This window comes from Bipolaris zeicola, assembly GCF_000523435.1.
Source record: "Bipolaris zeicola 26-R-13 unplaced genomic scaffold scaffold_31, whole genome shotgun sequence".
NCBI lineage: Eukaryota > Fungi > Ascomycota > Dothideomycetes > Pleosporales > Pleosporaceae > Bipolaris > Bipolaris zeicola.
In genome coordinates this window covers 62285-79421 of record NW_006912080.1, presented here as the reverse complement: position 1 = coordinate 79421, position 17137 = coordinate 62285, and the positions used below count along the sequence as shown (strand labels likewise).

Genomic DNA, 17137 nt, shown 5'->3' with positions numbered 1-17137 from the left:
AGCAAGTACTTCTATTTATGTATCGTCATTTTTACTCTTGCTTCCATCCCACCTTCACACATGAAGTTTCTATCCCAGATCTCGTCTTCTTCTCTTGATACATGCAAACATGTTCGCCCCAAGCATCAAGTCCAAGACCCAATCCCTACGCCTACACAGCTTTCGCTTAGTGTCATGGTCGCAGCAATATCGAGCCCAGTCGAGTTTGAGCAACAACAATTCCTACTGGAGCCACATTCCGTCTTGGAAAGATGTTTCCAACGATGAATTTGTGTCATATCGATGGCAGGTATGTTGTTTGTATCATCTTATCAGTCTCCAGTTATGCCACATGTATCTTCTTGAGTAGCTAATTCCTTTCCTGTAGCTGCGAAATACTGTCTCAGACAAACACAAACTTTATAAATTCCTTTACGAGGTTCTGCCGGAAAGACTAGGCTCTACCGAGAACGAGCAATTGAAAAGGATCCGAACAAAAAGCAACTTTATCGAGGATGCTGTAGGCAATAATCCTTTCCCCCGTTGTCTTGAATTATCCACCAATACTAATATCATGCTAGATTGCTGCCATCAAGTTGGTACCAATGTCCATCCGCTTAACACCTCATGTCCTCTCGTTGGTTGATTGGAACAATCCTTTGGACGACCCAATCCGGAGACAGTTCCTTCCTCTCAGAAGTGGTATCATCCCAGACCATAAGTATCTCGAGTTGGACTCGTTGCACGAGGAGCAAGACAGTCCTGTTCCTGGTCTGGTACATCGTTATCCTGGACGAGCTTTGTTTTTAGCCACATCAATATGCCCTGTCTACTGTCGCTTTTGCACCAGATCGTACGCAGTTGGCAGCAATACTGATACGGTATCGAAAAAGCCACAGAAACCTAGCCGGAAGCGATGGGAAGTTGTATTCGAGCACATTGCTAACGATGAATCTCTCCAAGACATTGTTGTTTCAGGTGGAGACTCTTACTTCTTGCAACCAGACCACGTCAGAGAGATTGGTGACAGGCTGCTGGACATTCCTCACATCAAGCGCGTTCGCTTTGCCTCGAAAGGACTAGCCGTTGCGCCTGGTCGTATTCTCGATGATTCGGACCCCTGGACTGACAGTCTCATTGCTGTATCCAACAAAGGCCGAGAGTAAGATGCTACATACCCAAGTTAACAGATGCGTTATTGGCTAACTCAATTCTCCAAACTTACAGAATGGGAAAGCAAGTGTGCCTGCACACTCATATCAACCATGCAAATGAAATCACTTGGATAACGAGGCTCGCCGCAAACAAGCTATTCAAACACGGTGTGATTGTCCGCAATCAGTCAGTCTTATTGAAAGGGGTCAATAACACCTTCACGGCACTTTCCGATCTCATCAAGTCGCTGGCCGACATCAACATTCAGCCATACTATGTATATCAATGCGACATGGTACAAGGCATTGAAGATCTTCGTACCCCCCTCCACGAGATTATTGACTTAGACAAACAAATACGGGGAACTCTTTCGGGCTTCATGATGCCAGCCTTTGTAATTGATCTTCCTGGAGGCGGCGGAAAACGGCTTGTATCGACCTATGAGAAGTACGAACACGGCATTGCTACATACAAGGCCCCTGGTCTCCCTGGTGCCAAGGGCGAAATGACGTACACCTACCATGATCCCAAGCCTGTCAAAACAGCCGTCCTCGAAGAGTTCCAGCAACGCCAACTCGAAGCGCTCAAACAGGGAGAGACACTAGAACAATTCTTCGCTCAATCAGCTGCTCGCTTACCGCGTCCACCTTTGCCGAATCCTTCATCGAATCAGAACCCTCTGCGCCCACAACCTACATCAACGGACATCGTCCCAGAATTCTGGGCTCCGACTCCAAAGCCAGCATATACCTACTCTCAGAGAATGTGATTGCCTATCACACTCAACCACAAACATACGAGCCCCACGCTGACCGAGCCGGCTTCCCCAACTGCTACCACGACATCGACACAAAAAGAAAGAAATACGTTTCTGTTGGAATTTAGATTGCATGCTCCTTTTTTCCACAACAGGAAAACAACATGTACAAAATGGTGAGACGGCCGTATGGGACTCGTTCGTGTACTTGTACATACATTTGTACATCGAGTCTTTTGTTTATTACCCCAATATCTTTTCATACCTATTACCCCTCATCTATCCGTTTATAATTTGTCTCTCTAACTCTCTATCTGACTTATGAGTAAGAGTACCGCCTGTTATGGCGCCCCCCCAAAAATGTTTCGGTTCTGTCCTTATAATACATTCACCACAACAACTGTCTTAGTAGATTTTACAATGAAATAGAAGTATTATATATGCTTGCTTAAACTACTTTTTTTTTCTCCTAATATCAATCTGATAATCTAACTGAGCGTATTCCTTATTTAGGCAAAAATCCAGTTTCATCACGAACAACGGGCAAAAAAAAAAAGAGCATGAAGGATAGTAAGCATGGAAAACGCGCAATTTTGAAAAAAGAAGTCATAACGTCTTGAATTCCATATCAAAAAAAGTTAACTTGCACATCCCTTCTTCAACCCTCTACATACGTGCATGTTTGCACTCCCGACAGCCGTTTAAGTCATGTCGACTCGCATCTTTCTTTCTTTCCCAAAATTTGGCGACGAAAAAAAAGACAAGGGTTTTGTCCTGTCCTCACCTCCTCCCCCGAGCGCTACTATGGCTATGCTGCATCTTTTCTCTCTCTCTCTTTCTCTCTCTTCCTTCGCCGCTGCCATCGCCCATATAGTACAAAGAACAGATTATGTGACCCAGGTGGAAATATCTGAGCAAAATAAAACAGCGCGCAAAAAAATCCAAAACAAACAGACAAACAGCAATAACAGTTAGAGTGGGTTATGTGAATAGAAGCACAAACACACACACACACACAAAAAAACGACAAAGATGCCCCATACGCCACAAAGATGAGACGTGAGAGAGAGAGAGAGAGAAGAAAAAAGATTTGCGCAAAAGACAGACAAGAACGGCAACACTACCAAACCAAACAACGCGAATTCCGCCCAAGAAAAAGAGTTGGAAAATGGGGTAATAAATGGGGAGAGAGATCTAACGCCATTGAAGGACTTGCTTTGAGAAGCAAAAAAAAAGTGTGGGAGGGGCAACGCCGCGCTATACAAGAGGTAGAGGGGATGCGATGAAACGTAGCGGAAGCCTTGAGAAGGCGTCGCGAACAAGACCAATGCAAATACACCAAATGGAAGACCAACAGGGGGGAGAGGGAGGATTCCCAAAAAAGAGAAGAAGAACAAGGCTAAGTGATTAGTTGCCTGCCTTCATCCTCTTGTTGCCTCCGACTCTTGGGCTTTGCTTGACTTTTGCTGCGCCATTCATTTCTCCGCCATCATCCATTTCCATCTTTGCTGTACTTCGCCGCCGCTTGTTGTTCATGTTGGGCGATGTATTGACGCTCATTGTGTGCGAGCTGGTGCTTTGCTGCTTCATCATAGGCTGCGAATGGGGCGATGGCGTATGGTTGAAATGAGGCGACCCACTCGATCCGTTAGGAAGCAATGAGTTCTGCATCGCAGGCGACATGAACATTTGGCCGGGTTGGCCAGGTCCCGAGGGTCGTGCTCCTGGTGGCATGTTAGGCTGCATACCTTGGCCAGACTGCTGTCCTTGGTTTGGGCCCTGTGGGCCTTGCAGCATTTGGTTGTTGGACATGGTTGCGTTCCAGGACTCGAGGGCTTCGCTTGGTTTCATGTGAGGGTTCTCGAGATAGTGTGCCATCAAGCTAGTCATGTGATTCATAGGCTCGTAGATCTGGTCTTGTCAGTGTCAATTTCAATGGAAACAATGCGATGCGTAGTCTTACCTCGAGATAATTCTGCAAGCCGTGTGGTAAGCCATAGTCTGTAGCACCGGCACTAATCAGCTTGTTGAGCGGCAGATACGGTTCTGGTGGTTCTTGTCCGGCTCGTTGTAGTGCTTGTTTCTTGTTCTTCATCCTTGGAGATTGGGTCGGGTTCATTTGATTAGGCGATGGCTGCACGAACATCTGTCTTAGAGCGTTGAGCGGCAGGAATTGTTCATGGCCGGTGCCATCGAACATTAACCATTCCATCTTGTCTGACCCAGACCAAAAGGCAGTCAGCTTGCCGTGATAAACGACCTGACATGAGCTTTTGTACGTGTAAATTAACTTGGCTCGATCACAAGTGACCTTAACCTCGTTAGGCCCAACTTTCTCGTTGGCTCCATCCAAGGTGATCTGCAGGTTTGTGACGTCGGTATTGAAGAGAGTATAGAAGTACCGCGGTAGCGCAGCGTATACAATCTCAAACTGCTTGGTTCTCTCTGTACTTGACGAGCAGACCACGTGAATGAAGGATCCAGTTTCCATGAAGAACTTGTCCACAAAGGCTTGCCATCTTTCCACGTTGTTGTTCTTCTTGTTATCCTCAGGTGCCACGTCGAACCTTCCTATTTGATCCGTAAAGTTCAACAGCTTTAGCGTACCCTGGCCAAGAGCTTGCTTGTTCTGTTGCATCAATGCCATGCTACGAGCGTGATTTTGCTGTGCATTTACTTGAGCCTGTGCCTGAGCTTGTTGCATCATCGCTGGATTCCGTACTTGTAGAGTCGCTTGCTGGGGCAGATTAGGCGGTTGAGTGGGAGCGGGAGTCTGCTGCTGCGCTGCTGGACCGGACTGCGGCTGTTGTTGTTGAGCCGGCTGTGGTTGCTGCTGTTGTGTTTGTTGTTGCTGTTGCTGTTGCTGTTGTTGCTGAGCTTGTTGCTGGGCTTGCTGTTGCTGCTGAGCCTGCTGCTGAGCCTGTTGTTGAGCCTGCTGAGCCTGTTGCTGTTGAGCTTGCTGCTGAGCCTGCTGTTGCTGTTGTTGTTGCTGCTGGGCCTGTTGCTGAGCTTGCTGCTGAGCCTGCTGCTGTTGCTGGGCTTGTTGTTGAGCTTGCTGAGCTTGCTGCTGTTGCTGCTGGACTTGCTGTTGCTGTTGCTGATGTTGCTGCTGTTGGAGTTGTTGCTGTTGCTGTTGCTGCGGTGGTGGCTGTGGTTGCTGCTGAGGCGTGGGTTGGGGAGCCGGCGAAGACTGCCCTTGGTGGCTTCCTATCGCTGAAGGGGGTCGAAGAGGGCCTTGCTGGGGCTGCGAAGTCTGCTGAGGCCCTTGGTTTCCTCCCTGACTGTGGTTGCTCGATTGTGATTGAGCATGTTGCATGGCGATGGCCTGTTGCTGCTGCATCTGCTGGTGCTGCTGAGCTTGTTGATGGGCTTGTGCCATGGCAGCCTGGTGTTGTGGCCCTCCAGGCTGTCCCATTTGCTGCTGCTGCTGGAGCAGGTGTGGCGGAAGATTAACAAAAGGACCCTGGCCTAGCTGTCCGTTGCGCATCGCCTGCAACTGCTGTGCTTGGGCTGGGTTCATGTTTGCCATGGGATTTTGGAAACCCATACCCATGTTACCTTGTTGATGAGCAAGCATTGCTGCTTGTTGCTGCTGCTGGCGATGCATGAACGCTTGCTGGGCAGTCCTTTGCTGTTGCATGAGTGCAGGATTCACTGCGGTTCTTGTCAGCCAAACTTCAATGTGGAATGTAGTGGGCGGGGGATATTTACTCATTTGATGCTGCTGCTGTTGCTGTTGCTGCTGCTGAGGAAACATGTGGGCTTGCTGGGGCTGCAAGTGTGAGAGAGCATGGGCATTTGGCCCACCCATGCCACCGGGCTGCATGCCGCCCATCATAGGCCCTGCCTGGCTAACAGGACCATTGGGACCTGAGACGTGTTGCATACCGGGCGGCATTCCAGGTTGTCCAGGGTTTGGGCCTGGGCCTCCCATACCTGGGTGCGCATGAGGCATGCCCTGTGGGTGCATGCCACCATTGTGTGGGTAGCTCGTGGTCATCATCTTGGTATGTTTTTAATGTGGGCCGCGGCCTCGCAGTCGCGGAATAGGGCCTAGGAATATGGGATACGCGCAGTGAGAAGCTCGGAATACAGGATGGCAGAGTATAGATAGAATGAGAGGGTGGATAGCAAGATGGGCAAAGCAACGCTACTGGTCCTGGGTCATACGTGCTCTGGGGGTCGCGTCAAAGGTGTCGTAGGGCGTGATGGGTCAGAGGCGATGAGTGGCAGTGCAATGGTCTCAGGGGAGTGCGAATGGAAGACACGGTGCCGAGATGTAGCAGGGTGACGAGGTGTCCGCGCCGAAGTCGCGATGGGCGCGATGGAGGCCGCTCGGGCGGTGGTCGGTCCTAGGCGGAAATGCAGGCGACAGGGCGAGAGGAGCAAGTACTGTCGCGCAAGAGTGTAGCGCGATACTCACGAGGGAGGGGCGGCGGCGTTGATGTATGCTGCCAGAGCTGGCGCGGTGTCGTGTTCGGTGATATCGTGTCGCATCCGTCCCGCCAGCACAGCAGTGGAGCGGGAACGAGAGGGAGAGAGAAGCGGTACGAGGGCAGCAATGGGCGTGGCGGCGATTCTGTCTATGCACGTCGTGTTATGCGACGGTGCATCTGGTGTAGACTTGGATGTTCGGATCCAGGGCCAGGGACGGTGCCAGGGACGCGGGCGTCGAGTGGTGGAGTTCTGGTGTGGTGAGAGGTGATGGGCGCATGGCCTCGCCGAAGATCAGCGCTGGTTAGGGGGCCGTTTCGGTATCGCGCGAAAAGCTGCGTGGCTGGGCACCCAATCTATCCGGCCGCCAGTGCAGTCAGGCTTCAGACGCAGAGAGAGGGCGCACTGGCGCTGGCACAATCAAAACGACGCCGCACGGCTGTTCGCGTCCTGTTGTCTGCTGATACAGGCCGGTGTGCGCGATAATGGCCTCTTCACCGGCACGCCCGCTGTCTCGCTGTCGCCCTCTTCTCTCATGACGCTTGCTAATTCTCCCGCTTACTGCATCCAGTGCATCACGTGACCTTGCAAATCTTGGCACGCTAGTTGGGCGTCGCACTTTTCTTCCCTCGCGACCTCAGTCTTTTCTCGCCCACAACTCTCGCCCTGCTCTCCAGCACGGCGCTGCGCAGCGTATGGCGTGCACGCGTATGCGCATAACCACTGGCTCCGGGCTGCGACGTGCAATATCACCAGCCCCCGGAGCCAGGCTCTGTGCATAATGTAAGTTATCTCCTTTTTCCTTGCTTTTTCTGGAGTGATTATAGCCTCAGCAACTTCTTTTCCATACCGATTCGACCTTGAAGAAAGCGGAGCTGTCCGGGTGCCTTCGCAGGGCGCCTGCTACTTGCCAGTACTGTCGTCTGACCTTCCCCAATCTCATCGATCAATCTAGCTTTCTCTCCTTGCCCGATTGCTAACATTGCTCCAGTTTAGAGTTCGCCATGATTATCCCGACGCATGCCGGCCCTCGGTGCTGACTGGCCAGCATCCACCCTCATACACCAGACGCTTGGTGCGACATGGCGCCCTTGCGGTCAGCGCAACGCCTAATGGGAATAATGTACACATACACAATGCGGCACTGCTCTGTCGCGTGTCTGGTCGCGTTGCAGTTCTCAAAAGGTCAGTTAGCCCTTTTTTTGCACGCCTTTCACCCGCCCCCTTCATGATGAAACATTTCCACATTCGCAGTTTCCACGCTAGCCATCAATTGAACCTACAACCGATGGACAATGAGCGCGAATACCTTCCTTGGATGTCTGATCCTTCAACCCATCCTGTCCCGTACTTGTTCAAACTTTTTTGCGCAACGACTGACAAGAATCAACAGACTTTATGCATTAGTTCTTGAAGAATATTGCTTGATGTGACGGATGCTGGCTGGCTCGGAACGTAGATAGATATGTAGCAATCATATTTGTTGTTGTAGTGCAAGTTCAGAGTTGTGTACACGTCCATCTGATGACGTGACGTCGGCTATCAACAGCTCCTTGTCGCGTCCGGTGGCAGGCACTGGCTATACTAGACGCTAAACCCAGGCTTGTGACTGTGGGCATTGCATTCCCATCTCATGTGACCTCGATCGCAGTTGCAGCTACCCAGCTAGCTCACTAGGACTTTGTTTTTTGAGCGTGAGCCTGTACTAGCCCATGTCTGTCGAGCTGGATGCATGTCCGCGGATATTACAAATTATTTCACCGTAAACACTACTGAAGCCAGAGTAAAAGCACCATGGCATGCTTCGGCATGTATGTATCTGCAACCATTGTGAAGTGCCAAGCGCTAACAGCCCCCCCCCCGGCGTCATCTGTCGCATAACGCTAGAGCACCCTGGTCAGAGCTTCCAACCCACTTCGACGGCTTGACCTTCAACTTCGTCACCCAAACGATCTCCGAGGCTACAGACCGACCGCGGCCCTCGAATCAATCCCGAGCGATACTACATCTCCAACGAACCGCTCACCACCGCCATCATGCCTGAAGTCGTGGACCCCCGCATGATTTCGGTGACGCCTAGAATACGATACAACACCATCGGCGGCGTAAACGGTCCACTCGTCATTCTCGACAATGTATGTTGCTCGGAAGCATAGCGACGCATGAAAAGAAGCTTATGCATGTGGCGGACAGGTCAAATTCCCCCGATACAACGAGATTGTATCTTTGACGCTGCCTGATGGCACCGAGCGCTCTGGCCAAGTCCTCGAAGCTCGAGGTAAGCTACCCCAGATATCGACCCTGTAGGTATGATGCTGATCCAAGCTGCAGGTAATCGCGCCGTCGTTCAGGTAAACTTTGAAAAGCTGAAGCCGCGCGACAACATTTTCTGACTGCGACACAGGTCTTCGAGGGTACATCCGGCATCGACGTTCAGAAGGTCATTATACCCGCCTCCCACAGAGAATGATAGCTGACTGTCGCAGACCAAAGTCGAGTTCACTGGACACAGTCTGAAGCTCGGTGTGTCCGAGGACATGCTGGGTCGTATTTTCGATGGTTCAGGAAAGCCCATTGACAAGGGCCCCAAGGTCCTGGCTGAGGACTACCTCGACATTAACGGTAGTCCCATCAACCCATACTCTCGAGTATGTATCCAGTCCGTATTTGCTACATTTTGCGACTGACCGTGTTCCAGGTGTACCCCGAAGAGATGATCTCTACTGGTATCTCGGCCATTGACACAATGAACTCTATCGCTCGTGGCCAGAAGATTCCCATCTTCTCCTCCTCCGGTCTTCCCCACAACGAAATCGCTGCGCAGATTTGTAGACAAGCTGGCCTGGTCGGAAAGCCCACCAAGGGCGTACACGACGACCACGACGACAACTTCTCCATTGTCTTCGGTGCCATGGGTGTGAACTTGGAAACGAGTCGCTTCTTCACTCGCGACTTCGAGGAGAACGGCAGTATGGAGCGTGTCACATTGTTCCTCAACTTGGCAAACGACCCTACGTAAGCGCCCGACATTCTTGCAACCCCTACTTTTAGCTAACCGAACATAGTATTGAGCGTATCATTACTCCTCGTCTCGCTCTTACGACCGCCGAATACTACGCCTATCAGCTCGAGAAGCACGTATTGGTCATTCTTACCGATTTGTCTTCCTACTGCGATGCGCTGCGTGAAGTTTCGGCTGCCAGAGAAGAAGTCCCCGGTCGACGTGGTTACCCCGGTTACATGTACACTGATTTGTCCACCATCTACGAGCGCGCAGGACGTGTCGAAGGCCGCAACGGATCAATCACTCAGATTCCCATTCTGACCATGCCTAACGACGGTATGTATTGCAAGATCATGAGCACGGCTGCGTACTGACCATAACAGACATCACACATCCCATTCCTGACTTGACTGGTTACATTACCGAGGGTCAGATCTTCATTGATCGTCAACTCGACAACAAGGGTATCTACCCTCCCATCAACGTCCTCCCATCGCTTTCTCGTCTTATGAAGTCCGCCATTGGTGAGGGCCGCACACGGAAAGACCACGGTGATGTTTCCAACCAGCTTTACGCAAAGTACGCCATTGGCCGTGACGCCGCAGCCATGAAGGCAGTCGTCGGAGAGGAAGCCTTGTCTTCCGAAGACAAGCTGTCCCTCGAGTTCCTCGAGAAGTTTGAGCGTTCCTTCATTGCTCAGGGTGCTTACGAATCTCGTTCCATTCACGAGTCTCTCGATCTAGCATGGTCGCTACTCCGCATTTACCCCAAGGAACTTCTCAACCGTATCCCAGCCAAGGTTCTTGATCAGTACTACCAGAGGAGTCGCGGCGGCGCTGATGGCGACAAGAAGAAGAGCAACAAGGACACTAAGGACAACTCTGGTGAAGGACAGCAGGGCGAGAACTTAATCGATGTTTAAGCGCGTAGTATAGTGTGTTTTTGAGTCGTCCAACGATGGTCTAGTTTGCTAAGCGCCCAAGCGGTTGTGAGATACTACATTAAATACATGAGCGTATTGAATCTGAGTTGATTGTCGTGCTTCAGTATGAAAGAATGAATTCTTGACAAACAATGCTATGTGTGATGTATTGTGGTGCTTCAGTATGAGAGGCCAAGTTCTTGACAAAGAATGCAATGTGTGATGGGTCACTCTTCTTGGTGATGACGCAGACTTCAACGCCATTGACACCTTTTCGGTATAACTATCCTCATTAAATTATAGTCCTCATATTTAGAGTAGAAACGGTGTTTGTCTTTCATATTTATATATTCATGTTCTCAGTGACTCGTATGCGGATCTTGTTGAATGGCATCCTTGTTCTCTGTACAATAGACATCAAATGGACTAGAAGCATGCGATGGTTTTTGAAGCCATCATGTTAATTGTTCTACAAAATCGTAATATGTATGCGCTCTACCCAGTGATGATGACGGATTGGGAGTGCGATCTCTTTCACTGCCCTCGAGTCAGTAGTTTTCACTCTTCACTTTCCCGAACGGGAAATAACGTAAATGACCGTTCGCTCACTATCACGGCTCCCAAGACGAGCCCATGTTTTGATCGCGTATCACATATCGATCATACAAATCTTCGCTTCGACAAAGGTAAATTCTCACTACCTGGACGAAATACCGACTTCACCACTGGCAACTGGGATATCGATACCCATTACTGAGACTTCAATACCTATCCCAACTACGAACACCTACAGCTTGGAGGAATCGCAATCTCCAGCAGGTTTCACATCAGAAGCTACAAGCCAGAAGCCAGGAGCCAGAAGCTAGAAGCCAGAAAAGATGGCAACAAGGTAGGCAACCCCCCTCTACATCCCCTGTTGCGGTCCCACCGCGTTTGAATTTTGTTCTGGGCGATCTGAGCGTTTCCTGCTTCTTTGTTTTTTTTTAAACAAGGTAAGGCGGAAAGGAGTGCATGGAGAGCCAGGGTAGGAACTGAACGGCCATCAATCGGATGATTCTGCAACCGACAGTCAGGTTTGGTTGGCTGGGGCTGATGAACCGTGGGATCTGGTGACGAGACAGCCCGTAGTTACTTGTAAGTTCCCCAATACTGAGAATTGAAAAGCTCCTACTGACGAGTAAGCCACATCTGCCTTTCGAATACGTTTTGCTTCAACTTCCACCAGGACACTTCAGACTTGACGCTACCGATCAATGGGTACGAAGAAGGTTACCTGAAGCGTTTGCATTCTTCATGCAATACTGGACCTACGGGCGATCGACGCATTCTATCCGTTCGTATTCGTTGGGCAAGGCGACAATAGAAACACACAAGTGTTTGAACGATCGGGATTCAAGAGACTGGATACAACTGGCTTCGAACAGAAACCTATATGGGCCACTGCTCTATCCTTTGGTGATTATTCACTAATTGAATACACAGATACCGTATCTACAGTATAGGCTTCGCCCACGGCATATCCCAGGAGGAGCAAGAGGGTATATACCAAGACCTATGCAACCGAAACGACCCAACATCGTTGATTGAGGGGTTCACTTTTGGAAGGGAAGATCCCTGGAACTTCCCTCCGGAGGCCATAGGCACAGAAGCCTATGTCAAGAAGGGCTGGCACGAGTCAGACCGATACCCACACTTCACCGTGGAACTACGGTATACGTTTCTCTAGTAAGCCATCTCTCGAAGCGTGTTCAATCCGAACTTAAACTTCGCTATGAACCGGGCTGATGTGTGCTTAGTGGCGAGTACAAGCGGGTGGCGACCGCCCATGTGTACAAAGACTGGTCGGAGACGATAGAATTCGCAGGCGCTGCGTGGTCGTGAGAATTTCAGTCTCCAGATACATCGCCGGCTTCTGATTGCTCCTTAGGTCACGCTGGTACAAGAAGTATCGCGATCAGCGCTATATTTTCTGGGATGTAAGTGCGAGTTGGTGGTTGTGAAGAACAATCAGCAAAATGTCTGACTCTGGCTAGACGAGATTGCGACGACCTCAGAATATCTTGGAACCGCCTGGCGGACCGCTTCCTCGATATGCCCTTCCAGTACGTCTTCCTTGTTTACAAACTCGTAGAGCACAAGCTGTATTTGAAGTCTTGAACACCAATTGGGCTTCTTTACTGAATTTTCATCTTTTTTACGCGCTGATAATTTTTACTACAGCGCCCTCCAATCACGCCTATTTTTGAACGTCCGTAGGCGCCATCCCCTCTCGCTTCTCCTCCGGTGGAAGTACCAGCCTTCTGGCACCCCTTTCTCCTCCCGTGCCCTTCATAGTGTCTTCGGTATGTGTATAGAACCCTCCCAAAAGCCCCCACATTCTTTGCCTTAAGCCCTCAAAAGGTTGTTCTCCTGGCCTTGGGTTCATCGGGTCCTTTCTGAAGTCGTGGAACAAGACGCCATAAACGACGATGAAGCTGATCAGACTCCACTGCACCACTTTGGTCCATTTGTTCCACAATGGCCGCTCAGACTTCAATTTGATGCGCCGCTTGAATTTGCGCTCGAATCGGAATTGTTGCTTTTCCGTCAGGGCGCGAAGGTTTGGCGGCCATTTCTTCTTGACGAGGTATTTGTTGCGCGCAAAGTCAAAGGGCGGCAGTGTGTTCTCATGGCGGCCAATGAGACGGTTGATGAGGCGCAGCATCTTGACTGGCCTTGCCGATGCGATGGCGGCGCGATGTTGGCTTATGCGACCGATTTTCGAGCGACGCAGATTTTTGGATCTATCTCGATCGTCAACTGACGTTCTTTACAAAAGCGCGCACGGTCCGAGTCCGCCCCACAAAAACCGCACTCTTGGCATTCATCCCGCACTCGGATTTCCTACCGGATGACTCCATCACAAACAAACTCGCCTCCGCCACCACCAACCACTTTTTTTTCAATTCTCACGCTCCCTATTTCGTTTCCTGGACAACTGGTCATGGCCGAGACCATAAAATCCAGCGAGGCGCCCAAGAGCGCTGTTGCCGCCACACTTGAGCAACTCAAGCCCCAAGAGGCTGAGTCAAAGACACTCAAAATTGAAAACACCGACAAGCGTGACACGTTGATCGCAGAAGAGAAGAAGTATCAGAAATCATGGGAAGAGCAGGGCGTTTTCAACCCCGATGCCCCCTCGCTTGAGGAGGAGCCGTTTGACACTACCACACCAGACCAACTTCATGAGAAGTTTCCCAAGTGGCTTGGCTGCTTCGCTTATCCCTACATGAACGGAACCCTTCACGCTGGTCATGGCTTTACTGCAAGTAAAGTTGAGTTTACTGCTGGCTGTATGTTTAACTAGACGATCACGTGCAAGATATTTACTGATACTTTGACAGTCCAGAGGATGCTGGGTAAGCGAGTGCTTTTCCCATTGGGATGGCACGTAACTGGTATGCCCATCAAAGCATGTGCCGACAAGCTCGTTAGAGAAGTGGAGATGTTCGGACAGAACTTTGAGCGTTGCCCAGTCGAGGACGTCGTTGAGACAGCCGTATCAGAGCCCCCCACCCCCACACAAGCTGAGACCAAGACCGACATCACCAAGTTCAAGGCTCAGAAAGGCAAGGCCGCCGCCAAGACAGTCAAGACCAAATACCAGTTCCAGATCATGCTTGCTCAAGGCATACCTCTAGAAGAGATTCACAAGTTCTCTGACCCGTATCACTGGATAGAATTCTTCCCCCCGCTCGCCAAGAGGGATCTCACAGCATTTGGCGCCAGGATCGACTGGAGGCGTCAATTCGTCACAACAGACGCAAATCCCTACTACGACAGCTTTGTTGCTTGGCAAATGCGACGACTGAAAGCAATGGGTAAGATCATCTTCGCTAAGCGATACACTGTCTACAGTCCGAAAGACGGACAAGCCTGCATGGACCATGACAGGCAGTCTGGAGAAGGTGTCACTGTTCAGGAGTATACGGCGTTGAAGATGAAGGTGGTCAAATGGGCTGACTCCGCCAAAACACATATCACTGGTCTCCCTGAAGGTGCTTCCTGCTACTTTGTGCCAGCTACACTCCGCCCCGAGACGATGTACGGCCAAACTTCATGTTTCGTAGGTCCTTCAATCAACTACTCGCTGGTTAAGATCAACGACAGTGAGTACTTTGTACTGAGCGAGAGAGCCGCAAGGAATATGGCGTACCAGGGCACCACCGCTAAATGGGGCGAGTACTCAATCATCGCTACATTCCCCGGTAAGGATGTCATTGGCACCATCGTCAACGCTCCTCTCTCCGTTCATAAGGAAGTTTACATTCTTCCAATGGAGACCGTCAAGGACACAAAGGGCACGGCCGTCGTTACCTGCGTACCATCAGACTCGCCAGATGATTACATCACGTCATTTGACCTGGCTAAGAAGGCGGATTATTACGGAATTCAAAAAGAATGGGTCAAGTTTGACAACCTGCTTGGCATCATAGAGACACCAACCTACGGAAACCTCACTGCACAGAAGCTGGTCGAGGAGATGAAGATCCAATCGCCCAAGGACTCCGCGAAGCTTGCCGAAGCCAAAGAGAAGGCATACAAGGAAGGTTTCTACAAGGGCAAGATGGTGTATGGTGACTTCGCTGGTAAGCCAGTCGAGGAGGCCAAGCCATTGGTTCGTAAGCAACTTATCGACTCTGGTGTCGCTTTCCCTTACGCCGAGCCTGATGGAAAGGTCATCAGCCGTAGTGGAGACGATTGTGTTGCGGCCCTGCTTGACCAGTGGTACATGAACTACGGCACAGCGGCCAACGGCGGAGATGGCGAGTGGGCCGAAAAGGTCCGATCCCACATCGAGGGTGAACTCAATCTCTACTACCCTGAAGCGAAGAACCAATTCTTGCGAGTCGTTGACTGGCTCGGCATCTGGGCATGCGCTCGATCCTACGGACTGGGTACCAAGGTGCCTTGGGACCCAAGTGTGATGGTTGAGAGTTTGTCCGATAGTACCATCTACCAGGCATACTACTCATTTGCTCATTTGCTGCACAAGGACATGTTCGGCAAAGAGCCAGGCCCTCTTGGTGTCAAACCTGACCAGATGACGGATGAAGCCTGGGACTACGTCTTTGCCCTCCGCGACCGAAGCGATGTCCCACAGTCGACAATTCCTAAGCAGGCTCTCGAGACTATGCGACGCCACTTCGACTACTGGTACCCGCTTGACCAACGTTCTTCTGGCAAAGATCTCATTCAAAACCATCTGACGATGAACCTATATGTACATGCCGCAATCTTCCCGAAGGAGAACTGGCCACGCAGCTTCCGTGTCAACGGCCACTTGCTACTCAACGGTGACAAGATGAGCAAGTCTACTGGCAACTTCTTGACCATCGCTGGCGCGGTCCAAAAGTTCGGTGCAGATGCTACACGTATTGCTCTGGCCGACGCCGGAGACGAGATCTCAGACGCCAATTTCGAGGAAACTGTCGCAAACAGTAACATTCTGAAGTTGTTCGAGCTCCGCAAATGGTGTGAGGATTTGGTGAATGAGGCCATCTATGTCCCTGATGCGGCTGCGTACATGGAGAAAAGGGCAAACGAGCGCTTAAAGCACGCCGATGTGATCCAGCGAAAGAGCGGTAGTGAGCGCCTTCTGTTCGACAAGATGTTCGACAACGAGATGAACGTGCTCGTTCACGAAGCTTTTGGTCACTACTCCAACACTTCCTACAAGTTGGCCCTCAAGTCAGGATTCTACGACTTTACCAGTGCGCGTGACTTCTATCGCGAAGCTACCAAGGCGGCAGGCATTGGTATGCACGAGGATCTTGTCAAGAAGTTCATTGAGCTACAGGCTCTCCTCCTTACACCACTCGCACCACACTGGGCAGAATACATATGGCTCGAGGTACTCAAAAACAAGGAGACCATCCAGAACGCCCTCTGGCCAAAGGTCCCCGAGTCCGACCCATCACTCACCGCCGCTCGCGAGTTTGTCCGCACCACACAGACCAACATCACATCAGCCGAAGGCAACGCCATTAAGAAACTTTCAAAAGGCAAGGCCGCGACGTTTGATCCTAAGAAAGAGAAGAAGATTACCATCTTCTCTGCTCAAGAATGGCCTGCCTGGCAAAAGAAGTACATCGACATGCTCCGCGACGCAGCTACCATTGACATCAAGGCAATCAGCAAGTCGATCGATAAGTCTGAGTCCAAGAAAGCTATGCCCTTCATCAACAACCTCAAGCGTCGCCTCGACAACGGAGAGCCCAAGGAGGTGGTCTTGAACCGCGAACTCGCCTTTGATGAACTCTCAACCCTGCGGGTCATGGTTCCAGGCTTGAAGCAGACGATTCAAAAGTGCGTCGACGTAGAAATCATTGTTGTCTCGGAAGGTGGAAAGGATGGTACGGTGATCAAGGAGGACGGCAGCAAGGGCGAGATCCGATCGGAACTGCCACCTCAAGCTGCGACGGCTGAGCCTGGTTCGCCCAGCTTCGCTTTCGAGAACGTTGAGAGTGTGCCTGTTCGGTAGGAGGCGCGAGAGAGTCCCGCTGTGAGTTTGGTATCGGTGGACTGGAATGGATTTACGCGACACACGACATTTCACGAGGGGCAAGTGTATATGGGATGAGGCATGTCTAAGACGACCGTGGAAGTAGAGGAACCTGTCATGGTATGTGTTCTAAGATTACTACTAGAATACGACTCTTCACATGTCCGACTGTGAATGGCCTTCCGACTTTTATTCGTGTCCATCCTTTCTTTCAAAATCCAAATTGCCAACTCTGACGCTGAGAAAACTCATGATAAAAGAAAAGTTCCGCCAGACAAAACATGTATCGACTGCATCTCGCGGGCCTTGCTGGCACTCCGCGCCCTCTATCTGCATAACATG

At 50.7% G+C, this 17137-nt stretch overlaps 7 protein-coding genes across 7 annotated transcripts; 5 read left to right on the top strand and 2 right to left on the bottom strand.

The window, feature by feature from the left end:
• Nucleotides 1–109: 109 nt before the first annotated feature.
• COCCADRAFT_89493 (uncharacterized protein) lies at nucleotides 110–1903 on the top strand (the record flags this gene model as incomplete). Its single annotated transcript, XM_007711604.1, has 4 exons — nucleotides 110–289; nucleotides 368–499; nucleotides 561–1141; nucleotides 1207–1903. 4 exons carry the CDS (start codon nucleotides 110–112, stop codon nucleotides 1901–1903), a joined length of 1590 nt encoding a protein of 529 aa, XP_007709794.1.
• A 1040-nt stretch (nucleotides 1904–2943) lies between these two features.
• COCCADRAFT_89505 (uncharacterized protein) lies at nucleotides 2944–3177 on the top strand (the record flags this gene model as incomplete). Its single annotated transcript, XM_007711603.1, has 1 exon — nucleotides 2944–3177. One exon carries the CDS (start codon nucleotides 2944–2946, stop codon nucleotides 3175–3177), a length of 234 nt encoding a protein of 77 aa, XP_007709793.1.
• Nucleotides 3178–3298: 121 nt separating this feature from the next.
• On the bottom strand, nucleotides 3299–5207 carry COCCADRAFT_89645 (uncharacterized protein; the record flags this gene model as incomplete). Its single annotated transcript, XM_007711602.1, has 2 exons — nucleotides 3299–3802; nucleotides 3855–5207. The coding sequence occupies 2 exons, from the start codon at nucleotides 5205–5207 to the stop codon at nucleotides 3299–3301; spliced, it is 1857 nt and encodes a 618-aa protein (XP_007709792.1).
• Nucleotides 5208–8361: 3154 nt separating this feature from the next.
• Nucleotides 8362–10251, top strand: COCCADRAFT_34633 (uncharacterized protein; the record flags this gene model as incomplete). Its single annotated transcript, XM_007711585.1, has 8 exons — nucleotides 8362–8460; nucleotides 8519–8603; nucleotides 8657–8676; nucleotides 8730–8765; nucleotides 8812–8973; nucleotides 9024–9340; nucleotides 9391–9665; nucleotides 9713–10251. 8 exons carry the CDS (start codon nucleotides 8362–8364, stop codon nucleotides 10249–10251), a joined length of 1533 nt encoding a protein of 510 aa, XP_007709775.1.
• Nucleotides 10252–11129: 878 nt separating this feature from the next.
• On the top strand, nucleotides 11130–12382 carry COCCADRAFT_2928 (uncharacterized protein; the record flags this gene model as incomplete). The annotated part of the gene is made up of 5 exons (XM_007711560.1): nucleotides 11130–11140; nucleotides 11734–11976; nucleotides 12048–12128; nucleotides 12179–12231; nucleotides 12285–12382. 5 exons carry the CDS (start codon nucleotides 11130–11132, stop codon nucleotides 12380–12382), a joined length of 486 nt encoding a protein of 161 aa, XP_007709750.1.
• Nucleotides 12383–12487: 105 nt separating this feature from the next.
• Nucleotides 12488–12955, bottom strand: COCCADRAFT_89525 (uncharacterized protein; the record flags this gene model as incomplete). Its single annotated transcript, XM_007711601.1, has 1 exon — nucleotides 12488–12955. One exon carries the CDS (start codon nucleotides 12953–12955, stop codon nucleotides 12488–12490), a length of 468 nt encoding a protein of 155 aa, XP_007709791.1.
• Nucleotides 12956–13234: 279 nt separating this feature from the next.
• Nucleotides 13235–16774, top strand: COCCADRAFT_89566 (uncharacterized protein; the record flags this gene model as incomplete). Its single annotated transcript, XM_007711600.1, has 2 exons — nucleotides 13235–13583; nucleotides 13635–16774. 2 exons carry the CDS (start codon nucleotides 13235–13237, stop codon nucleotides 16772–16774), a joined length of 3489 nt encoding a protein of 1162 aa, XP_007709790.1.
• Nucleotides 16775–17137: the final 363 nt, after the last annotated feature.